This window comes from Drosophila sulfurigaster, chromosome 3, assembly GCF_023558435.1.
Source record: "Drosophila sulfurigaster albostrigata strain 15112-1811.04 chromosome 3, ASM2355843v2, whole genome shotgun sequence".
Taxonomy (NCBI): Eukaryota; Metazoa; Arthropoda; class Insecta; order Diptera; family Drosophilidae; genus Drosophila; species Drosophila sulfurigaster.
Window position 1 is genome coordinate 1,811,855 of NC_084883.1, and position 25,223 is coordinate 1,837,077.

Here is a 25,223-nt window from a genome sequence, read left to right on the forward strand (position 1 = left end):
ATCTCCCCCCAGCATGAAGTTGGAGATTGAAAAAGGGGAAAACCGCAATGACTCTGGTCTTGCATGCGTAATGCAATGCGAGTCCATCTTCTTCTACTTTTTGCTACGTACCGATATCGAACGCGATAGGAGGCCTTTAGTCCGCCATCAAAGCCTGGCGTCCAAGCCACAGTCACCGTGTCATGGGTCACATTCAGAATGTTGAGACTGAGCGGCGGCTCGGGCTGTGAGGTGATGTCCAGGCGCACAGTCTCGATGTCCTCGCCGAGCTCGTTGCGGGCAACGCACTCATAAGCTCCATAGTCGGCGGGCGCCACCTTCTCGACGATGAGAGAGGACTCATAGGTGAGCGAGTCAATCTTGCGCTCCTCCACCTCGTACTTGAACGTATGGTTGATGGGCAGCTCCTTGTTGTCCTGCCGCCAAATGAACTGCGGTTTTGGCGATGCTTGGGCACGGCACGGCAACTTGCCACGCTCCCCAGTTCCGCTCGCTGCTCGCAGCATTGTTGGCGACTTGGCTATCTCAGGGGCAACTGCAAAAGCAAGCACACACATGATACGGTTCGATGTGGATTTCAATTTGGAGGCACTTACACTTGACGATGAGCAGGACGTCGCGGTTGGTGGGATTGGCCACATGATTGTCGGCGACGCAGCGAAAGTTTCCCACATCCTCTCGCTGGGCATCCTTGATGTGCAGATAGGCAGTGCCATTGGTGAAGGTTGTGGCGGTCTTCACCTTCATGTCATAGCCGACACGCTCCCACTTCACATGCTCCTCGGCAAGCGGTTTGCCCTCAACGCTACAGGAGAGCATCGCATCCTCGCCGGGATTCACAATAATGTTCTCCGACACGGACTTGATAGTGGTGCCATCTACGCAAGAAGCAGCTGCTTAGTGGGCAAATCGGATGAGAAACCATGAATATATATACTCACATTCAACCACAACGGTTATGTTGAGATTCGCTTTGCCCTGTGAGTTAGAGGCTGTGCAGGAATATATCCCAGCATCGTCACGATGCAGCTTGGTAAAGTTAAGCACAGCGCCATCGGCAAATATGCGATGCTCGCCAGCAGAAACGCTGCCACTCGAATCCTGCGGTATGGCAACGCCGTTCTTTGTCCACGTATAGACAACAGCTTCGGGATTACCATTCGCTTGCAGCGGCACCTGCAAGGACTCACCCTCCAACCCCACCGATGTCCACGATGGCGGTGGCACAAACTTGGGTCGAACTGCGACGAGAAATGCAATTTAAATTTGAATTAAAATTCAGATTGAGCTTCGTTTGGGGAATGGGGAGGGGGAAAGCGATCAGTCAGTCAGTCAGTCAGTCATTCAATGATTCAGACAGAGTCTAATTGCTCAATTAAGCAGCAGACAGCAGTAGTCAGCAGTCGGTGACAATACTTACAGAGCACATTGAGGCTGACTGCCTCGTGGACACTGCGCTGCAGTGCCTCGTTGGCGCTTTGGCAGGTGTAGACCACACCGTTCATTTCCTGGGTGATGTTTAGCTTGAACTCGAGCGTGGAGACCGTGCCGCCCCAGAGACCTGGCTTCGACGTATTATTAATGCCTGCAAATAGACAAAGGCGGATGGATATACATATATATGTATATGTTTATATTATATATAGAAAATGGAAGGGGCGTGATTTGACTTAGCCCCGGACTGGACTTTGGCTCCGCGATGAGCTGAGACCGAGACTGAGGCTGAGACTGGGTTGAACTGGCTGGCAACCAAACCGGATGTTGTCGTGGAAACGCCTTAAAAATGCATGCAACGAGGATTCAACAACAGAAGCAGCAGCAGCATCAGCAGTCCCGAAAGCAGCTGCCATTTTGACAACGGCGCCGCCAAGTCCTTGGCCAATGGCTGGGCAAAGTTCCAATTCGGATTGGACGTGGTGAGGGGAGGCGGAACCAAAGCAAGGCAAGGCAAGGCAAGGCAAGGCGATTATGTGTACGTACCTTCAATGGATATGCCATCCTTCCACCAGGACAGCTTTGCCGGTGGATTGCTTGAGCTCGAGTCACAAATGATGGTTGCCTCCATGCCAGGTCGCAGTTCTTCCGGTTCAATGCGTATTTTTACCGTCTCTGGCGCAACTACAGAACGTGGAGAGAGCGAGAGAGAGCAGAGACAACGGCAGCGTATAAGTATAATAATAATAATAATGCCAACAACTCGTACTTACAGTGCACGCTAAGCGTTGTCGACTCGAACAGCGGTATTTCGGTGGCACTGTTCGAGGCCTCGCATCGGTATTGGGCCTGGTTATCGGTGACGTTGGCCAAAATAGTTATTTCGGCCGAAACGGATTTGTCTGCAGCCCGAATCACCGAGTTGATCTGGCATGAGTTGCAAAAGTAAAATAAGGAAGAATAATAATAACAACAATGACAAAAGTCAACATATGTCGCTGCCACACTGTTTAAAGCTGCGAGCGATTATTCACTAATAGTGAAAGCACTATGTGACCGACTATAGAATACCCGAAAGCATATAGGACATATATAAAATAAATGTGAAATCCTTTCTTGCGTTCTCTAACATAAATTAATATAAATATAGGCTAAGGTGTATAACGTAGATCTTGACGTTCTCAAGTAAAATAGCCCACTTGATTGTACACTGTTTAATATTTAGATGGTCGTCTCTGCTGAGTGAAAAAGGTATTAACCTTTTAATTTAATTTACTACAAAAACTAATCTTCAATAGCCTAATGATTTCCTGTGACCAAAGTATCGAATAATGAATGTCCGTTTATACTGAGTATTAAAGAAGTAATGATTTAATTCAAATACATAAAAAGTGTGCTTGTGAACTGATTTTGTTTATTAAAATTAAGAATCGCGACGTTACTCATAATCTACAATATTTCCTGTTGGAGGGTAGTGATCAGGTATCAAGTTACTGATCAGCATTATTGCATTGCGGAAAGACAGACTACAAAAACTGCTTGCCATTAAATAAAACACCCTTCTATCCCCTTGGTAGCGGAAATAAACAGCTTCGGGAAATGTGTCGCATATGCGTGGCAGTCAGGATGATGAAGTGAGAAAGAGAGAGAGCGAGAGAGAGAGAGAGAGGGAGAGAAAGGCGAAGCAGTGGCACAACACACAGGCATGGCGCATTTTAATTTTGTTGATAAAATATCATTTAATCTGCGCCCACAGATGAGAATAATCTTCATCCCTGCCTCGCCCACAGCTGCACCAGAGGCAGCCAGAGGCACCACTGAACTGGCCTCTTCGGGATAAGGTGGAGATAGCGGGTGGGTGCTGCATAAACCACAATTGCGATGAAGATTGCGAAGCAGCGGCGTGTAGCAGTCGCTCGTTTCCGTTCTTTGTGACAGAAAACCAGCAGCGCTTGCCACTTGGCGTGTGTTGTATATCAACTTTATAGCCAGCTGCTGGCTGCTGTCTGCTGACTGCAGCGTCGTCGTCGTCGTCGTCGTCGTGGCAGGAAGTGGCCCCCATAAGTATGCAACAGCAACAGAAACAGCAGCAGCGGCAGCTGTGCAACTGTAGCCACTTCCGTTGATTCAACCATTTAGCTGATGTGCGAGTTGCGCGATGTGAACTTCGTTTTTAGCGCTAGATTAAATTCCAGCTAAGCAAAAAACAGAGGCAGCATCACACACAAACGATAATAACAGCCAGAGGGCAGAAGGTGTGTCTGTGTGCGTTTGTGTGTGTTGCAGGAACATTAAAGATATAGACACAGAGGCAGACAGACGTATAGATAAAGCAGCTGTCGAGCTGCCTTATTAGCACTTTAAGCCCATAAAGCGGAAGCGGAAATGGTCAACAAAAGCGCCATTATTGTTTTGCTCCATGTTTGCTGTCTGTTGTTGATAGCATTACGAGTGCACCTCACTCTCTCGTTCTCTCTGTCCCACTCTCTCTATCTATCTTTCTGGGTGTGTGTGTGTTTTAAATGCCTTTTTGTTGCATATTCGTGCGGTGCAAATGCTGCAAATGCAAAAACTTCAACGTTCAACTCACCCGCTTGTCGTTTTTGTACCACGTTAACGTTGCCAGCGGATTGCCGCCTGATGAAACGCAGAGCAGTTTTTGCACCGAACCAGCTGGTATAATTTGTCCCTCGATATAGCCCGAAATTAATGGCGGCGCGGGTGGATCTGTGAATAGACAAAGCGAAAAGGTGGCAAAAAACTGTTAGCATAGCATTCGCAGGCCACAAAAAAAAAAAAGCAAAGAAAAGCTGGCCCAAAAACTTAGCCAAGAGCCAGCAAATTATGGCCTACAAAGCGGCCAAAAGAAAACATATTCCCCTCTACTCCCAACCTAAGCTAAGCACATTTTCAAGCCTCAAGCCCCAGCCCAACCACAATCCCAAGACCAACCGCAGTGCGCTGTGTGACGTCGAGTTTGCCATCGAGCTGGCATGCTGAACAATAAAAATTAAAATTATTTAATTTGCCGCGCATAAAGTAAAAGTATCTAAAGGGCGTCCCTTAGGCTACCGCATGGCCATATAAGACAACGCGTCCTTGAATATATTTCTAAATTATAGGCAGCCCAGAGGCATGAGGGGAGGCACGACTAAATTCTTTTAAGCGACTGCTGCAATGGAAAAATGGACGCTGTCATGGGTAAGCAAGCAAAGGGAAACTGGCATTGGGATTGGAGCAGCAAAGAGGCATGTAGTGGAGGGGTTATGCTCATTACCTCGAAGCCTGTTAGTCATTTTCTGGCGGCATGGCCATGAGAACGAATGTGGGTTGCGGGTAATAAATGTAAATCTCGCAGTCGGCTTTCGACTTTGCTCGGCACAAAAATTAATTAGCGCTGCAGGAGTGCACAGAAAGGACGCGTGCTGGACAAAAGCAACAATGTCGCCAGCTACTGAAGTGGCTTCCATTGACACAGTTACTTAGTTGTGGATAAGTCAAAGCTGAAACTGGAAATCGACGACTGTGCAATAATTAATAAGCCTTGTTCTCCGCACAAGTTATTGGCCAACGATTGCCGGAGCGGATGCTGCTGCTGCTCTATCCGCCTGTCACTCAGAGAACTCTGAAACCCTGCCTCTGGCCTCTGCTTATCCGCACTTATAATTGAGGCAAATGAAGAGTGACATCGAACATGGCATAATGGAGTTTCAAGACACTTGCGCTCTCACTTTGTTAACGTGGCAAACAAGAGATGATTCGGGCAGGATGCTGCCCGACTGCCTGTCGAAGCGACAGCATTACTTCGTGAGGGGTTCATTGGCCATGTCAGGACTAGGTTGACAGTCGATGACTAATTGGACTTGTTTCCATCTTTCTGGAAAAGTTGCAATGAATGCGTATTTGTACAAAAAGTATGCACAAATTTAATACACATGGTATAAAAAGTTTAAAAATGACTACACAACAATTTAAATACAGCCGCAGCCCGTAAAAATAATGCTGCTCCACAGTTTGCCATTCTTGGTGCCATAGCTTTGCAGGCAGCAGACAATCTTGGCTCCTTCGATGACTCGACCGAAGCCAATCCGTCCTCCATTTGCCACTCGGAGTGGCCTAAAGGATATGGAAAAGGACAAACTGGATCGAAAGCCGCTCAAGCAATCCCTGCGAAATGAAAGCACACAACCGTGCTCTCCATGATCAATCACCTTGGCATCGTACTCCATCGGATGATGAAGCTCGGAGTTGAGCGGCAGTGTCATCTCAATATCCATCCAGAGATCAGGAAATAGTCTTTTGATCTCGAACTTATTGTGCTGGTCGGCCTTGCATGCCTTGATCAGCTCCAGCACTACAAGCGGCGCCGCTTCTGTGTAGAGTTCGATCACAACGCGACCTAGAGGACGTTCGTCCTTTAGATAAATGTCAAAGTAAATGTGTGGACGCAGCAGTTGTCGTCGCTCCAGATTTGAACGCGGCAGTACGATGTTGTATCCCTTATATTTGGCCAAAGTCTGTTCGGTTATACTGGAAGGATTTGAGGATCGTCGTCGAGGCATCTTTACTTGCGATTTTGGCTGTGACTTGGCCTTCGATTTGAGTCCCGAATCAACTTCGCTGACTACTTCCAACAGACGCCTGCCAATATCAATATTCTCTTGCTCAATGCGCTCCAAGTTCTTGATGCTCAGCGGCAGGCAGGACATTGTGTACACTCGCTCGCGTCGAAAGGGATTAATCACTCCATGGGTGCGTATTATCTTCGATATTTCCCCCAGAGTCTGAATGTGTTTTTTCGTGCGCTCCATAAACTGAACAGCATTTCCATAGAGCGCAGAGGCTCCAGTTCTTCGTGCCCAGGGATAATCGGGTGCCTTGTTTCGCACTTCGCAGCGAATGTCACGTAAACGCTCACGATGTGCTTCCCACAATTCATGGTAAAGGATTTCATCGTAGGTCATTTTGCGTTTTGGTTGAACGCTCTTAACTGTCTTCCTTGGTATGTGGATTAAAGTTTGCTTTATTGATGCTTTTCTGCTTCTTCGCTCAAACTCCAATAAAGAATCGTTGGAGACGCATTTTGGTAATTCGCTCATGGCAAATACAATTCAGGAATTGCGTTAAAACTACCGAAAATTAGTTATGATAAAATACTATAAATTTTAAAATACCTATATTGTTTTATTTTTTTTTTCTTCCGTTGAAGTGGAAGTTTTCAAATGAACTATACGAAATTTCAAAACATATTCAAATCAATGGCTGTATTTCAAAATGTTACTGACTCTAAAAATTTTCCATTTTTATTTTATAAATATGCAAATATGATATCGGCAAGTATCTTAGCTACTTGCTAAAATTTGGTTCTAACACAGCTATGTAGTTTATGTCATTTAAAGGTCTCTTATTTTTGGTTTATATTGCAATTATTTTAGATTTTTAATTCAATTCAATTATTTTTATTAATTATTATCTGATTAAATGAATCATTCTTAAGACATCCAATTTTAAATTAAAACGAAGAATTGTTATGAAAGTACACAAGAATTTTTTGCACGTGAAAATTGGAAAATGTGTAAAATTTACAAAACCCCACAGCCAGTAAAAAAGATACCCCGTCTAAGAACACCATTCTTGGTGCCATAAGACTGGAGACTGTCGATGATCTTGCTATTCTTGATTACACGACCGAAGCCAATGCGAGATCCGTTGGCTGCATTCAGGGGCTTGAAGGACAGCGAGAAGCAGAGGTGATTATGAAAACCTTTTAGATAGTCCTTGCTAAATGACAATACATAACTGGAGGCACCATGATCAATAACTTTGGCGTCATACTCTAATGGTTTGCGCAGCTCTGAATTACTCGACAGTGGCAACTCTGCGTCAAGCCAAAGATCTGGAAAGACTCTTCTGATAGCAAATTTGTTATGCAAATTGAACACGCAGGATCGCACCAACTCCAGCACAACAACAGGAGCTGCCTCTGTGAACAGCTCTACGATAATTCGGCCAAGTGGTCGCGAGTCCTTCAGATAAATATCAAGGTAGATAAGGGGTCGAAAGAGCAGCCAGCGTTCCTCGTCGGTCTGGGGCATCTCAAAGTTATATCCTTCGTATTTCTTGAGTGGCATCTCGTCCATAGTGAAAGGTTTTATGCGACGAGAACGCGTTTTCTTGGGAGGCTGACACGTTTTAGACTTCACCTTAAGGCCCGTATCAACTTGACTCACCACGTCAAGGAGGCGCTTGGCAATGTCAAGATTTTCCTCTTCTACACGCTCTAAAGTCTTAATTTTATAAGCCAATGAAGACGTGGTATACAAGCGATCGGATCGAAATGTTTGAATAGCTCCACGGGTACGCAGGAAATGTGACAATTCCATTAACATCTGCATATTTGCTTTGGTCCGGCTCATAAAAGCAATGGCATTATTATACATTCCCATGACGCCAGTCTGTCGAGCTGCCTGATATCTGGGGGGCTTGTTGTCTATGTTGCTCGCAATCTGTTTGAGCCGATGACGGTGATCCCTCCATTGTTGCACGTGCAGCAGTTGGGAGGGTCTTTGTCTGAGCTTGTGCCTTGTATGAGATGGTCTCACATTACCCCTAAAAACTACTATTTTGGGGTTATTAGTCTGTGTAAGTCGTTTCTTTTCGTTCTGTTCGTATTCGTAAAGTGAGTCATCTGATAAACATTTTGGAAAATCGGCCATTATATTAAGTTCAAAAGTTATTAAAATATAAAACTAAAAACTAAAAATTTTTTATTATTTTTTTTTATGTTCCTACACGATGAATGTTTAAAGCTAAAGTGAAAACCATTTAAAAAGTAAAAAAAAACTAGCTTCATTGAATCGTTGAAGGACTTCGCAAAGCAAAAGAGATGTAGACAACCATACAACAACTTTATTACACAATACAGCAAATTTGGATAACACTACATACAAAAATTTAAAGAAACCCACAGCCGGTAAAGATAATGCTGCGGAATAATTTGCCATTCTTGGTGCCATAGCTCTGGAGACAATCGATGATCTTGCTGCCCTTGATAACACGGCCGAAGCCAACACGGGAACCGTTTACCACTCTGAGAGGTTTAAAGGAGAGGGCGAAGGATAAGTGGTCACGAAAGCCCTGCAAGTGCTCTTTGCTGAACGAGAGTACATGACCGTAGGCGCCATGATCGATGATCTTAGCATCATACTCCAAGGGCCGCAACAGCGGCGAGTTGCTATCAAGTGAGAGTTTGACGTCGAACCACAGGGAGGGAAACAAACGTTTGATTACGAATTTGTCGTACATGTTGGACATGCAGGCTCGAACGATTTCCAAGACCACAACCGGAGCTGCCTCCGTGTAGAGTTGAATGACAACGCGTCCGAGCGGTCGCGCATCCTTGAGATACATGTCAAAGTATATGCGCGGTCGGAACAGTTGCCAGCGCTCCTTGTTCGTCTCGGGCATATGGAAGTTAAAGCCCTTGTACTTGTCCAAAGAGCCTTCATTTATTTGGAATGGCAAATCAGTGAAGCTTTTCCGATTGAATATGAAACCCTTATTCGACTTGATACCCGTATCGATCTCGGCAACAACTTGGAGTATGCGTTTGGCAATATCCAAATTCTCTTCCTCAATGCGATCCAAGTTTTTAAGCGCAATTGGCAGCGCTGACATAGTATAAACACGCTCGTAGCGAAATGGATTAATCACGCCATGGGTGCGTTTCGTCTTTGACAATTCGACCAGCATCTGGATGTTTTTCTTGGTGCGCTCCATGTAACAAACGGCATTCTCTCGCAATGTATGAACACCTGTGGCACGAGCTGCTTGAAAGCCAGGCGGCCTGTTATCCACTTCACCCGTCATGTGAAGGACTCGTTGACGATGCTCTCGCCATTCCTTCAAATGATCCCCATATAATTTCTTTGGGATCTTCTTAATTTGAAGTTTCTTTTCTTGTTCTATTGTTGGCCTCTTTAGATGGACAACATGCTTACTCTTGGCCTTAAGGGGCTGCGGAATCAAGTCACCTGATTCATCTGAAACACATCTCGGCAACTCTATCATTATCTTATTCGTATACGTATTAAAGCTCGAAAATGTAATAAAAATATACAAATAATTTAAATGTCTTTCGTTCCCTAGTTTGGTTTGCTTTAAAACTGAACTTCAATATCAAGAGCATCGTTGCCAAAACTAGATTTGAGTTTGAAAAGGCTACGTGCTCGAAAATTCAAATGAATAAATGTAGTACAACGAAAATAATACGATACGTAAACACTTCTTTAATACACGGTAATTTGCACAATCTGAAATTTAAAGCACACCACAGCTGGTGAAGATGACACCACGACTAAGAGTGCCATTCTTAGTTCCATAACTCTGCAGGCAGTCAAAGATCTTGCCATTTTTGATTACACGACCGAAGCCAACGCGAGACCCATTGGCAACATTAAGGGGCTTAAACGAGAGGGAGAAGGACAGGTGGTCACGGAAGCCATGCACATAATTCTTGCTGAAAGAGAGCACACAATTGGAGGCACCATGATCGATAGTCTTGCCATCGTACTCCAAGGTTCGCTGCAACGGCGAGTTATTCTCCAATGGCATTTCAATCTCCAGCCACAGATTGGGAAATAAACGTTTGACCTGGAAGCTGTTGTTCATGCCGCAGATGCAGGCTCGCACCAAGTGCAGCACGACGACAGGAGCTGCCTCTGTGTACAGTTGGATGACGATGCGACCGAGTGGACGCACATCCTTGAGACCAATATCAAAGTAAATGCGCGGACGAAACAATTGACGACGCTCCTTATCCTCTGATGGTATTGAAATGTTGAAAGGTTTGTACTTGATCAGCGCCTCATCCGGCAAGACAAATGGAGCGGGCGCTTCTCGTTGGTTATCGTGCTGACCATCAGGTTTCAATCCAGAGTCTACTTCGCTGGTCACATCCAGAATTCGTTTGCCAAATTCTTTGTTTTCAGCCTCCAAGCGCTCCAGATTACTGATATTTCCGGGCACCGCAGACATAACATAAGGTTGCTCATCGCGAAAGGGATTGATGGTCCCATGTGTCCGCTGGGTCTGACTTATGCCGACTAGCATTTGAATGTTCTCCCTGGTCCGAGCCATAAAACCGACCGCGTTTTCGGTTAATGAATTCACTCCTGTCTTGCGCACTGCTTGAAACCCGGGCGGTTTGTTATCTAGATCACTGACAATGTCTAGCAAGCGATGGCGATGCTCCAGCCACATTTTGTACCTCGTTGCATCCATTGGTAAAGCATTGGTTTTACGTTTCTTTGCAGGAGAACTTTTTGTTGTCAATCCTTTCACACGGAATTCACCTGTCGGAGAAGCTTCCACTGTTCCTCCCAAAGATACTAATTTCTCTTTAGCATTGGCTTCTAAAATGACACTCTTGCCCTCATTCTGGATTGACAGCAGCGAGCTTTCTGATACACACTGGGGAAACTCAAACATGGTAATCTAAAGAAGTCTGCTTACGATTATATTTAAACAAAAAGCGAAAACGAACAAAAAATTAATTTTATTCGACAGGCTTTATGCGAAAGGCTGGAGCAAATAAACTGAGTGAAACATCAAAGATGATATTTTAGAATGATGATTGCAATGCCTTCTCAGCTACATTGTCAATTCAGTTCAGAATTTAGCTAGTAATTGTAATTATTTTAGTTTTGATTAACAATTTATTTTAACTATTTTAAAAATAACTGCATTGTTATTAAATTGACTATAATATACTTTTTCAACTCATTCGATATACAAAAGGTAGCAATCGGTATTTTGTATTATTTATCGATAAATTCATTTGTTATATTTGTACAATAATGAAATGAACTGCATTCGATAATGGGAACATGTGTTGAACAATTTGTAGGACCAACAAGGGGCGTAACTAAAAGTGCCAGCCGAAAGTTTGTGGAAACTCAATTATGAGTGTGTGTGAGTGGAATTTAAAGTCGGGTCAACAGACAGAAGCTTGACTAGACACTTGACCAGTGCTTAATATGGTTATGGCTTAGTTTGAACTCAATTAAACGATAGCATGAAGAAGAAGTCTGTACTTACATAAGACGTTGATCGTATGCGTGGCGACCACGTTCTCTGTGAGCTGCATGTTTAGGCCATGGCAGATGACGACTAGCGAACGCTTGTTAGGCTCCACAATGGTAGTGATATTAGAGCTGGTTGTCCATCCCCCTGAAACAAATAATCAGATATAAACAGTATTTCAAATATAGTGGATTCCTAATTTCTGAAATTTTTATTGAATAACATCTTAAATAAGCAACAAATAAATTTTTAAAGTAACTTATTATTTTCAATCAAATTAATAAATTTAAAATTATTTTCTCTCGTTCACAACACTGATCACTTTAGAAAGATACGCGTGTAACCGACTCTTCAATTTACTTTAAAGTCGATATCAGTTTCGATACTTATATATTAAATACATATGGGCATTTCCACAGAAAGGTCCACCGCGACCAAAAAATTAAAATTTCTTGAAAATGATTTTTTCCAACATGGTTACATAAAGAAATATTCAAATTTAATAAACTTGAAAGAATTTTGCATTTATCATTTATAGATTTCAAAATATTCGAATGCAAAGTCCCGCAAACGCACCTGTTGTGATTATGATGTTTGTAGGGCATATTTTGTTTTGATAACAACTTCTAAAATAAATGCATTATGCTTTGTCTTTTGCTTTGTAAAATCATTTGGAGATTGCAAGAAACGAAAGAGAACTCAAAAAGTAACATGCGATCACCAATAACGGTAAAAATTTTGATTTGCATTATCACTTATTTTAATGTCCCGTGCGCGACCGAAAAACAACATTTCTTATCAGTAAATCCAAATAACTTGTTCGAATTGCATCAAAACAGAGTTTATGCGCGCAGTAAATATATAAAAAAAATTTGGAGAAAAAAAAATATTTGTATTTTTGGTGATCATTTAAAGTTTGTCCCGTGCGCGACCGTAAGTACACAACATAAGTACCAACTTATTCCTCTCTCATATTTACACAATATGAATGATCGAGTAAGTTGGCAGCATTGCCGCCAAATTAACAAGTAAGAAAGCTACAGTCGAGTGTGCTCGACTGTGAGATACCCGCTACCCATTTTGAAAAAAAGCAATATATTTTGCGGTATTATTCTCAAAATATACCAAATATTCAACAAAAATACTAAAAAATATACCAACTGGTATATATGGTATATCGATATAGTACCGCATTCAAAATGTACCCTAGACGGCACAATATACCAGATTGTCAGCCAAAGAAACTCAGACCCATAGTAAGTAGGTGTTTTTGCCCATACAAAAGTATTTCTTTAATAACTTCCACAATCTTAGTCTGATCGCAACCAAATTTTTAGGAATCATAACTATTATAGTTATTATTCTATATACCAGAATACGCAACTCTAGCTATAAAATTACGATTGTTATTCAACTTTTTTGATTTGCGGGGCGGAAGTGGGCGTGGCAAAAATTTGAAACAAACTTGATCTGCGTGCAAACATAACAAATGCTGTCGAAAAAAAATTATAGCTCTATCTCTTATAGTCTGTGATATCTAGGTGTTCATACGGACAGACACACAGACACACAGACGGACAGACGGACATGGCTAGATCGTCTCACCTGTTGACGCTGATCATGAATATATATACTTTATGGGGTCGGAGATGCCTCTTTCTACCTGTTACATACATTTCCTGTCGGCACAAAGTTATAATACCCTTCTACCCTATGGGTAGCGGGTGTAAAAATAGTGGTGGTAAAAAATGTCCCGTGCGCGATGTCCCGTGCGAATTTACTTCAAATTGAATTAAAAAAAAAATACAAGTCGTTTTTGAAAAAAATTATAATCTTCTTAATGAGGCATCAATGCACAAAAATTTAAAATTAGTTGCATTAAAATATTGCCTCTGGATTAGCTGAAATTTGCGTTTGAATTGGTTGACCTCTTAAACCACTTCCGTTTTGTGTCCCGTGCGAATCACTTGACTTCTGCAATTATCTTCTAAATGAAAAAATACCCATCATCAATCTTTGCACCAATGAAAGAGCTAATAAAATGCTGTACATTAAGCGTTTCAGTTGAAAAAAAAAACGTTTCCTTTTTGCCGTGTTTTTACTTTGAACGCGTACGAATGTCCCGTGCGCGATTTTGGAAATGCCCATATGCAATTTCCAACACTAAGAATAATAAAATAATTATATTGTATGTATACGAGTATATATTTTTTGTATACATTTTTTAAATTTTAAATTAAGTTCATCGATGACCCTCTAGATGTTATGTTTTTGTCTTTCTTTTTTCAACTGACAGTATTTAAAATAATAATGTCGACAAAATATACAAAAATCCAATTTGAAACTACGTTTTCTACCTTTGATTTTCATTTTAATTTATAATTCATTACGTTAATTGGTTGACCTTTAGCATTGCAGTTTTCGTGTTTTCGTTTTCAACTATTTATAATTGACGTTTAATAATGAATTCAAACAAAAATAGGATTGATTTGTTTGCGCTTACCTTCTGTGCTGACGGTCGTCTTTGAGGTAGCATTTCGTATCTGGCGTCCAGCCACCATCCATTTGATATCCGCGGGCGGATTTGAGGGCGCCGTGGCGCACGTTAGGGGAATAACGTCGCCAACTCGCGCCTCCGTCGGTCCCGTAACCGTGACTTGTGATGGGGCGACTGTAGAGAGGGGTAATAGGAGAGAATTCAGTTCAGCAGCTGTAATTTCGTTTGGCATTAATATTTAATAGGGCTGCGCACCCGTTCACTTGTGGCATGCCACACGGCTAATGTTGCATACGTACTTTGTACTCTATGTACTACACTCTCTGTTACTATGTATATCGCTCATTTTTCTTATGCGCACACACCACAGCCAAAATGGCGAAAGCATAGAGTACTCGTATAGTGGCAAAAAGCTGCCTGCATGCAAATGATGACTGAGTGACTGAGTGACAGGCGTCTGAGCCGTGTCGAGCTATTACCTAATGCCAGTAGAGAAAAGAACAAGGAGGAGAGGAAGAAGAAGAAGAAGTTGCAGCTGCTGGTTGCTGCCGGTTTTTGCTTGATGGATAAGTGCAGGCAGCAGTGCCGATGGCAGTAGTAGCAAAAGCAGCAGCTGTGCATATATTACGCATACGCCATGTACGCCATCGAGGCAAAAGCGGCTGATACGGATCTTGGGTCTGCAACCGGGGAATACAAAACTTCGTCTCGATATGTTTCGCATATAAATAAACATTATGAATTCTTAACTTCTCGCATCTTTCGCCATACATCTTCATTCCGCTCACACTCGTCAGCTTCAGGGTCGGTTAGGGTTTTGTGGAAGGGCGAAGGCGATATGTAGGGACAGAGCGTAGAACGCAGAAATGTATTCCTGCTACGTCTTCATTTTTGTGCCACATTTCGTTATACATAAATAATGCGTATGCCAAGCGTACAACGAGCGCAGCTGAAGTCAGTCTCTATGCCAGATATATATATGTGTGTGTGGCTTTAAGTGTGTGTGTGTGTAGATGGTCAGTCGAAGTGGCATATTTAGAAATAAACAAGGTAAACAAACAGAGAGTCAAACAAGTAAGTGCAGGCAGCACAACAAGAGCCAATTTGATTGGTATTCGCATAAACTGGACATCGAAGTTGGTCCCACGTGCCTGGACTACCATTGGGATTTATCTGAAAATGCAGAAGCAATGGATGGAACAATGGGGTTAGGCACGTACAGTGGCTAAAGCTCGCTTGGCCAGAAGCAGGTGGAAAGGTAAGGAATCGCTAAATAGCGCTGTTACCAACAATTTAAATATCACGCATACGCGATGTGTACACTCAAGTCTCTTCACATTTGCATGTTAGACACAAGAACATAAGCAGCACAGCCAGTGCCATGGATGAGGTCAGACATTGGTAGAGAGGAGATGTGCATGGAGGTTGCATGCATGCAAATGTCGTTGACTAACAACGCTTTGGACAAGCGCTGTGACGAATCCTTTCGTCCTTTTAGATTGGTGTTACTGTGATTGCAATTGTGGCAGCTCTAACAAACTGCAGAGCACAGCAGTGAAGAGGGGCGAAGGCAACGCTATTTGGCACTTGAAAAGAATTTGCATTGCTTGATTTGACAAAGCCAAGTGGGCGGTGGTGGTGGTGGTGGTTCGTTGCTTGAGGGGAGCTGGGTGTGCAAACTTAAGCTTAATTGCAAAAGAAAGCAACAGCCGGAGACAGTTGCCAGGCTTATTTTCGCTTTGTGTCGCGTGCCAAGTGCCAGAAGAAGAACTGCAAGGACGACGGCAAGCAAGGACCGACTGTTGACACAATCCACAACGAAATCCGAGTCTAAGTGTGTGTGTGTGAGTGTAAGTGCAAGCCTGAATATGTGTATGTACATATGTGTGTGTGTGTGTAGGCATACGAGTGTGCAAATATGAAAATTAACGAAATACAATTAGGCAAACAAGAAGAGTGGAAGGGGAGCTTCGCCCATGTAGCTGACGGGCAAATTGCCCCACGTTTGCATAACGAGCTGAAGCACTTGGAGTCAGGGCCAGGACATGATGCAAATGATGCAACTGACTGCACAGCCTCAAGTGGCAGCATTAGGCAGTAGCAGCATCAGCATCAGCAGCAGCAACAGCAGCAGCAGCGGCAGCAGGCTTGCTTTGATGATGGCCCTACATAAAGTGAGGTGGAGTGTTGATGCACTTACATAGAACAGCCAAATCGACTTCCGCCTTGAGCGGTGTCTGAGACATGACGTTGCTCGCCTCGCATCGGAATCGCGCCTTGTTGTCGCCAGCCTCCGCGGTGAAGCTGTAAATGTTTTCCGACAGCCGCCCAGATGTCCTGCGGAGAGTGGAAGGCGAAAAGTGTAAAGTGCAAACTTGTGATGCATGCTGATGAAGTGGCGTCTCTCACTCAGTCTTACCTGTATGCCATGCGTATCTGGGAGCCGTTCTTGTACCAGATGAGTTGAGCAGGCGGATTGCCGCCGCGACTGCGACACATGAGCTCCACTGTCTGACCGCGACGCAGTATATCGCCAGTCGAGTAGCCCTCAATATACGGCGGACCGGGTGGATCTAAAGGGAAGAGAAGGAGAGGAGCAGCGTTAGAGACATAAGCCCTTTATTGGATAATGGAAATGGAAATGGCAACGGCAACAATAACAATAACAAGCACAACACCGAATCTCTATTGGACATGTGTAGGTTTATTGCTGGCATATTTAATTGCGGCCGCCGCCGCAAATAAATTCAATTTACACTAAACCAAATGTGGCCAGTTGGCCATCCCGGACAGCCAAGCTGCTACCGGCCAAGCTAACCGGCAAACAGGTTCAGACCCTATCCGGACTATTTGCTGCAGAAATTGCAGCGCGATTTTTAATTGAAGTGTTTGCATGCAAATCGTTTATGTGGTCAAACGCATTATTTTCCCATTTCCCCTTTTCCTTTTCTACCCTGTTCGGTATGTCTGTATACATTTTTTTTTGTTGCTCTTTGTTGGTTTATTTATTATTATTTTTTGTTTGTTTGTTGCTGTTGTTATTGCACCAAGCAAAGTGGCATTTTATTGCAGTGCTGCAAATACTACTGACTACTGAATGTTGTGTTGTGTTGTTGTGTTGTCGTGTTGTGGGCGGGTTAATAACAGTGTAAACGCCACAAATAGTAAATAACGCAACTTGTTAAAAATTCTTTTTTCCTGTTTAATTCCCCAATAATGTACGACAAATAAATGCCAATCTCATTAGAAAGTATTTTCAAAATTTGCCAACATTTAACTGTTTCGATTACACATTGTACAAGTGCATAAACATTCATTCTGTTAATTTCAATTATTCTCGACACTGAAGATTTTCTTCAAATATAGTAATTGCATTTGCTTGCATTTAATTATTAATTATGAAGAGGTTCATTCAGCGGTTGACGCAAATAACTGTAATGAAATAGCTGCAATTACAATTGCAAAATGAATTATGCAGACATGCAATTATTATTGATTGCTTTTAAGTTGAAAGTTAAGTTGTCCTAACGGGTCAAGAAGAAAAGACAAAGGTCAATTGAAATAAAAAAAACAATGCTAATATCTATTGACTTCTCTATAAGCTCCACTTTATTATTGACTATTTATTTAGCTCTACATTCTCCAAATACATGCTCCAAATTCTGTTAATTGAAATTTATTTTGGTAATGCAAAACACTTGTTCAATTCTTTTACGCTCAAATTGTTGCGTATACGCAACGTAGTACGTGCAGCTTAATTGTAATAATTTCAATAATTGCATTTAAATTGACAGCCGAACAAGCAACCTAATGGCTACCCTTAAAATAGGCGCACATATGTCCCTATATATGGGAGTAGATACAGACTGGAAAGGAAGGCAGAACGAATTGTAAAATTACGCCGCAGGTATGCAAAGCCAGAATATAACGAAGTGGCACAAAATTAAATTAAAATCACTTAAAATATTTCAGGGGTATCGGCTGCCTATATTTATTCCATTGCCATGCAGGCGATAACTCCACGGCAGCTTGCTGCTTGCAAATGACAGGACGCCAAGGGTGTCGGGTTGCCTCGATTCTGATGCCAGAGTGTGTGTGTGTGTGTGTGTGTGTGTGTATGAGAGTGAACCATAATAGGTGCATAATTAAGCGGCCCGGTCTCTGCCAAAGTCCACTGAATGCGAGTATGTACGCCTGCATATACACGAGAGTGATGCAGGTGTTGGAGTTGATGTGGTAGTGGGAGTGTGAGTGCAAGTGGATGTTGGAGTGGTAGGTACGTATATACACAAGTTTGACTAACTATGCACACAACATACGTTTGAGAACACGCAAATACTTGCACCACAATTTAAGAGTGTGCTATGAATAGTGAATATATGTAACTTAATTTGTTAAGTTTGCTTAACTTGAGATTTAATGAGACTTGCAATAAAGTCTGCTAGAAACTCAAAAGCACACGAATAAAATAATTAGTGTGTATCCTTATTTAAAGATAAATACAGTAGATATTATCTTAAACAACTGCAATACGAGTACATCCAATTAGAATTATATATTTTAAATATTTGAAAACAAAGAATTCGAGCTTACGATTTTAAATACAACATTGTTTTGCATACAATTTTGTAAATTCGCAATTTTTATAAAATCTTTAAAGAAGTATATTGAAGCAGTTATCTAGCAAGACTCTGTATTCTGCTGTATTTAGTGTATCTATATCTAATCTAAAACATTAGAATTTGTGTGCTGCCACAAAAAGTTGAACTATGCCATCGATCAGAGGTATAGAGAAAAAGTGTAAAGCGTAGAAGGTAGCACTTTGTGGTGCTTTGGCAATTAAATCTATTATGTCAACGTACGTTGGGCGTTGGCAAAAGAGCACAAAATGCTAATGGCAATAGTGCTGGTGGTATTGCCAATGCCAATAGCTGCCTTGTGGCCAGCAGCAGCAGCAACAGCAACAGCAACAACAACAGCAGCAGCAGGCGTAGCCCAGGTTGACGCAGGAAACAGCAGCAGGAGCGGCTAGCCTATGCATAAATAACAAACATAATTAATTTGAATATGGAGCACGTAATGTGTGTGCGCCAGGACTAAGCGGACAGGTGGACAAATCAGCAGAACGAGAGAGAGGGACAGAGAGGGAGAGAGAATAGGACAAAATAAGAGAGAGAGCCGCAGCCATTTCGAGCAATCAATAACTGGAGTTTGAAATTCGCAAAATGCGGCTCAGTGGTTCTGATTCCTGTGCCCGAGTCACACTCATGCCACATGCCTCGTGCCTCATGCCTCTGTCCGACGCGCCCCTGCCACATGGTCCTCTGATGCGTGTGGCAGCTGGGCAGCGCATTAGAATTTAAAAACTAATTAATACGCGCGCCAATTGCGCAATTAGCGGCCACGACGTCCACGATGGCCATGGAGACCAGAACACTCAACGCCCCACGACCCAACAACCAACGGCCAACGGCTGTGGCCATTCCTGGTAAACTGGTGGCCGCTTTTGCCGTGTTTTGTGGGTCACAAATATCAGAGATGAGGAGGTGGAACGCCAGCTGCACCGGAGCCAAATGCTCGCTGAGAGCAAGGTGGGCACTCGACGGGCGAACTAAGAGCGCGGGTAGCATTTCAATTGTATTGCAAACTTGGCCATTTGCGTGGGCTAATGAGGTCGCCATTTGGCATTTTGCAGTACGCATATATTTGACAAGGCATTCAATTGTGGATTACAACTTCTAACGGAATCCAAAGCTTTACTCACACAACACGGACAGTTGAACTGTGGCACGCATCGGCATATCCGGCGAGAGCGCCTTGTGTTTCGCCTGGCACGTGTATTCCGTGTAGTCATCATCAGCACCAGGCTTCAACTTCAGACTGGACGTGGTCGTGAACCTCTTAGGCGTCGTCTCCTCCACCTTATCATCCCGTTTTTCTGGAATAGATAAAGATATAGATATAGATATAGATATCGATATAGATATAGATATAGATATAGATATAGATATAGATATAGATATAGATATAGATATAGATATAGATATAGATATAGATATAGATATAGATATAGATATAGATATAGATATAGATATAGATATAGATATAGATATAGATATAGATATAGATATAGATATAGATATAGATATAGATATAGATATAGATATAGATATAGATATAGATATAGATATAGATATAGATATAGATATATATAGATATAGATATAGATATAGATATAGATATAGATATAGATATAGATATAGATATAGATATAGATATAGATATAGATATAGATATAGATATAGATATAGATATAGATATAGATATAGATATAGATATAGATATAGATATAGATATAGATATAGATATAGATATAGATATAGATATAGATATAGATATAGATATAGATATAGATATAGATATAGATATAGATATAGATATAGATATAGATATAGATATAGATATAGATATAGATATAGATATAGATATAGATATAGATATAGATATAGATATAGATATAGATATAGATATAGATATAGATATAGATATAGATATAGATATAGATATAGATATAGATATAGATATAGATATAGATATAGATATAGATATAGATATAGATATAGATATAGATATAGATAGATATAGATAACGCTTTTACTGCTTGCAGCAGACGCAACGAATACAAATACAAGTTCATGTACATTCGTTGAACTATGGCCATAAATAATGGAGCAACAAGCGAACTACCAAAAAGTGCAGCTGTGCATGTGTGTGCGTGTGTATCTGTGCGTGTTGTGTGTGTTATAAATTCTTGTACGCTGCGTTAAATGTCTGCGATTTATCATAATAACAACAACAAAACATCAACAGCACTCAGTCGAGTTCCACACAAAGAAAATTAAAATGGCGGGTGTATCCTCGCTAGTGAATATATGTATGTGTGTGTGTGTGTGTGTTTGTTAGAGTGGAGTGGAGAGGGTGTTTCCCTCTCTCTGTCTCTTTGGTTTGACATTGCAAAATTTGCACGCCATTTTCGCGTACGTGCAACTCCTCCTTCCCCTTCCCCTTCCCATGCCCCTGTTTCTTGTCGCACCCTAAGTCGTTGTCATAAAGTTTAACGCATATTTTATGAAGTTTTGTCGCGCACCGCCCCGCCCCAACCCGCCCTTCTTTGCTTCCCCCAGCTGTCTGTCTGGTCTCTCTTATTCATGCCACGACCCGTGGAATTCATTTGTAGGCGCATATTTTGTGTAATATTTGCCAACAACAACAAAAACAACACCAACAACATTTTGTGACATAATTTTGAGTCATAAATTGTCAATGGCTGCGTTGTCGTTGCTCTCGTTATTCCCGTAATTCTCGTTGCTCAGCACTGCAGCATTTGAAGAGATTCTCTCATCTCATCTCGTCTCGCATCTCTTTTATCATTCATGCCCCAGCTGCCTCGACAGCGCTCATTCCCTGCTTCTCCTGGTTTTAAAATGTTGCCCAAACTATCGAGTCAAAAGGAGCGAATATTTTGCGATATATTCAGCATGTCACCAAGGATAATGACCAAGTTGCTCCACGCTATGCCTTGAACTGGCATTAACCGTCATTTACGCGACCGCCACATACTCGCACTGACAGCTGCACCCCTCCTCACCCTCCTCAAAGAGCCACCGCAAACACAGTTAGTGGAGTCAGTGTCAGAAGCGACTGACTCACAGCTTGCAAATGATGATACCACAGCAGTCTGTAGATCCTGGCTTGCCCCATTGTCGTAAACTCTCTTCTTTTTTTGGTGCGAAGGGGGAGTCAGAAGGCGCTGTAGAATTCATGCCCCCGCCGGCAGTCCAGCCGCAACATATTGCGTCGTAAACATAATTCATCATGCAGCGTCCAGAGCGTCCTTCTTTGGTCTTGCCCACATTTCCTTGCGGATTTTCCAACATTTTACGCCGTTTTGCGAATTTTCTTATTTTGTTTTTCCATTTTTCGCTCGCTCGCTCGCTTGCTTTGTGTTTTTTTTCGCCCAAAAATTTCCATCATCATTGCTGCAGCATGTAGTTGTTGTTGTTGCTGTGCGTTCGTTTCACATTTTAAGCATTTTTAACGCGCCAGTTGTGTTAAAATGATTTCGTTAGCCGCCAAATGACACTCCCAGTCGACCAGGGATACACACTAACACACATACACTCATATACACCCACTCACAAGCACACATACACACACACACTCACTCACGAATATTGCATATCATAATCATTATGAAAATTAAATGTCGTGAAGGCGTCTAAGCGCCGTGTGATGCTGTCGCTCTCTTTTTGGCCCCTTAACCATGTTTGGTTGCTATCCATGACCATGGTCATGATGGCCATGTCCTGGGCATCCTGGCCAGCATTTACATTTGCATTTTTCCATATTTTCTAAAACGTCCAACGGTAGCGTTTTCCAATTTGGCCAACAGAATGACAAGGCACAAACAAGGACTTTTCCAAAAAAGATATGGGTTTGGGCAAAGCCAAGGCAAGACAAGGAGAGGACAAGGACAAGGACGAGGGATGCGGTTGGGGCATCGACTTTGCCAGTTGACGGAGAACGTTTTGTTAGAGTATAAAATTATTATTTAAGCACCGTCATCAAGCAGAAAGTCGACGGGCGGCACCCGCCTCAGCCTCCTCGTTCCCTTCTCTATTTCCCTCCCCATCGTTTTCTTTCCTTTCTGTCATCGCTCCTCCCATCCCGTCTCATATGTGTGCCTCTGGCCAACTGGTTGACAGTCAAAGGGCTCGCTCGTTCCCCCCGTCCTTTGCTCATCTTATTGCTACAGCCAGAAACCCATTTACACTTTTTTTGTTTTTGGGCCAGAGTGGATCAGCTACAGCCGCGGTCCACGGTCGACGGTCGACGGTTGACGGTCGATACAACGCTGGCGAGGAACGAACCCAGGAGCCATTAGAAGACACATGCGTTGTGTCGGAGAGAATATGGGGTTGAGGCTGCTGGCTGAAGGTTTCTGTGTAAGTGGACATTAAATTTGATGGCTTAGTGTTGTGACACTTGTCACGAGCTGTGTGTGTGTGTATGTGAGTGTGTGTCTATAAATGTGTATATGGATGCGTGTTGTGTGTGCGTGTGTATGTGTGTGGGGGCTTGATGTTGATTGCGCTTGCCATCCATTACATTAGTACATTCTATATTCTGTATTGAGTCGCACTTTTCCCATTTGCTCCAAGTTTATGAAAATGAATTCCGGAAATCTATCAAACACATTTCTCAAATGGGAAAATGAAAGAGACGTAGTCTCAAAATAATTGGTAAATACTAAACAGACGATGCGAAAATAAAGAAGTTAATTTGATTAACTAGAAATTATTCTAGACACTTCACTAGCAGCGCAAATGAATAGAATCAATGAGGAAAGTTTAGTAATGTTTTAAATAAGACGTATTTGAAGGAAACTATAATTATATAAAATAAGATATCAACTTGAGCTGTATATTACTAATATATACTTAATTAGACTAGCATTGTTCGCTATAGGTTTTATGACTTATACTAAAAAGATAATAAGATAACAATAACATAGAATTAATTTAATTAAATTCAAATACATAGATATATAGTTTCTAACTAAGATATCAACTTAACATAATTAAAATGCAGAGACAATAATTTCATTAGTTTCTAATCAACTTAATTTAAGTTAAATACATTTCGCTAGCTTCGCTAGTTTGTAATTAATACATTTATTTAAGCACAAAACTTGTATATCAGCACAGATTGTGTGTGAATAGCTTACTAATACAATAAAGACATATTTCTTGTGACTGACCTGGCTTGTATTCGACGTTGCCGCGGTACCAAACAATTTGTGCCTCGGGCTTGGCGTTGGCCACAATGCACTTGAGTGTTAAGTCCTGGTTTTCGCGCACCTCCACCTTGGAGTTGTGGCTGTATCCTTTGATCTCGATCGATGCAGGTGGCGCTGTAAGCAGAGAGAAAGAGAGAGAGAGAGAGAGAGAACGTGAGCATGAGTGTGACTGAGATAGATTAGAGACGTGTAGAACAACAGTTACTACAAATGTTCGAAACGGGCTGCAACAAAACAATAGGCGAGCCAACGACTGCAACAGCAACAACGAAAACAACGAAAACAACAACAACAATAATAACAACAATAGAAAGCGGCATGCGGCTCATTATGCGACAATGCAGCATGTTGGCCAGCTGGTGGGCGTGGCGACATTGTTCTCTCTCTCTCGAGAGTGTGTTTGTGTGTGTTGTGTGAGGCGACAGTCGCAGGTTGAATGGCCGCCAAAGCATTGGCTGGCATGCAGCGCCTGCAGGCCACCGTCTGCTGGCGTGCTTCCCCCTCCTCCTCTCCATCCCCTCACCTCATCCTGGCCACGTTAATGTGCTCGGTTATGGCAGCCAAACAATAAGGGGCGATGCAACGTCACAGAAAATGTAGCAGCAACAGCAGCAGCCGAAGCAGCAGCAGCAGCAGCGGCAGCAAATACAAACTCAAAAACAAACACAAACGCAAGCAAGCAAGCAAACAAACAAACAAACAATCGTGGATAAAGTTAAGTGCACGTGTGCATTATTTTAATGCCACCTGAAGGAGTAGGCAGCCATTGCTGGCTGCGTCTTGCGGCAACTGTTGTGTGGCAGAGAACACACAGAAAATACTCGCAATACTCGCGCCGCATAAATGTTTGTGGAAGAAGAAGAAGAAGTGGGTGGAAGTGCATTTGACATGCAACATATGTTGCCTGCTGCTGTTGCTGTTGCTGCTGCTGTCGAGCTGCTGTAGTTGTTGCATGCAAAATGAATGCTTAATGTCGTGCAACGCTGTATGAGGCAGGTACCTCACACACACAGTCGCATTTTATGTATACACTCTTATGCAGGGAACGAGCTGCTGATGAAGAGACAGCCCCGTGTGCCGCATGAGCCACTGCGTCAAGGTAATTGCTTTTGTTGCCACCAAATGAAATCAACACCGACCGCGCCCGTGGCCCATTGATAGCTTTAGCCTTAGCGTTGCTCTGCTTGGATGCCTGGATGATGACGATGATGCTCAGCTGCCCTGATGCCTCGAAGCTGTCGCGTTGTTTGTGAATTTTATTTGCATAGCTCTGGGCGCATTAAATTATTATGCATAAATCAAATACATAAACACAAAATCCCGCGACGCACAGTCACACACACATCCGCA

At 42.5% G+C, this 25,223-nt stretch overlaps 4 protein-coding genes across 8 annotated transcripts in view; all 4 read right to left on the reverse strand.

The window, feature by feature from the left end:
* The window catches only part of LOC133841513 (nephrin), a 76,096-nt gene that overhangs the window by 25,855 nt on the left and 25,018 nt on the right, over positions 1-25,223 (reverse strand). For all 5 annotated transcript variants that reach the window (XM_062274060.1, XM_062274059.1, XM_062274057.1 and 2 more), the window contains exons 3-15: positions 23,835-23,987; positions 19,779-19,952; positions 16,434-16,587; positions 16,215-16,351; positions 14,021-14,188; positions 11,533-11,664; positions 4,025-4,161; positions 2,208-2,361; positions 1,981-2,118; positions 1,421-1,585; positions 942-1,241; positions 597-878; positions 112-535 (exon numbers count right to left, since the gene is read on the reverse strand). In XM_062274060.1, the coding sequence (XP_062130044.1) occupies positions 112-535; positions 597-878; positions 942-1,241; positions 1,421-1,585; positions 1,981-2,118; positions 2,208-2,361; positions 4,025-4,161; positions 11,533-11,664; positions 14,021-14,188; positions 16,215-16,351; positions 16,434-16,587; positions 19,779-19,952; positions 23,835-23,987 (2,518 nt within the window). The remainder of the gene's footprint in view (positions 1-111; positions 536-596; positions 879-941; positions 1,242-1,420; positions 1,586-1,980; positions 2,119-2,207; positions 2,362-4,024; positions 4,162-11,532; positions 11,665-14,020; positions 14,189-16,214; positions 16,352-16,433; positions 16,588-19,778; positions 19,953-23,834; positions 23,988-25,223) is intronic.
* LOC133841243 (uncharacterized) lies at positions 6,960-8,249 on the reverse strand. The gene is made up of 2 exons (XM_062273601.1): positions 7,389-8,249; positions 6,960-7,330 (listed from the first exon to the last, which is right to left on the reverse strand). The coding sequence occupies exons 1-2, from the start codon at positions 8,148-8,150 to the stop codon at positions 7,271-7,273; spliced, it is 822 nt and encodes a 273-aa protein (XP_062129585.1). The 5' UTR covers positions 8,151-8,249; the 3' UTR covers positions 6,960-7,270.
* LOC133841242 (uncharacterized) lies at positions 8,324-9,504 on the reverse strand. The gene has a single exon (XM_062273600.1). It carries the CDS (start codon positions 9,502-9,504, stop codon positions 8,389-8,391), a length of 1,116 nt encoding a protein of 371 aa, XP_062129584.1. The 3' UTR covers positions 8,324-8,388.
* LOC133841240 (uncharacterized) lies at positions 9,670-11,032 on the reverse strand. The gene has a single exon (XM_062273598.1). The coding sequence runs from the start codon at positions 10,921-10,923 to the stop codon at positions 9,754-9,756; it is 1,170 nt and encodes a 389-aa protein (XP_062129582.1). The 5' UTR covers positions 10,924-11,032; the 3' UTR covers positions 9,670-9,753.

Bases quoted from the DNA above. Each gene is read 5' to 3' on its own strand.
- LOC133841243 (XM_062273601.1), bottom strand. From the start codon at position 8,150: ATGGCCGATTTTCCAAAATGTTTATCAGATGACTCACTTTACGAATAC. The intron at 7,331-7,388 runs GTGCGATCCTGC...GAGTCTTTCCAG, and splicing joins CTGTTGTTGTGCTGGAGTTG to ATCTTTGGCTTGACGCAGAG.
- LOC133841242 (XM_062273600.1), bottom strand. From the start codon at position 9,504: ATGATAGAGTTGCCGAGATGTGTTTCAGATGAATCAGGTGACTTGATT.
- LOC133841240 (XM_062273598.1), bottom strand. From the start codon at position 10,923: ATGTTTGAGTTTCCCCAGTGTGTATCAGAAAGCTCGCTGCTGTCAATC.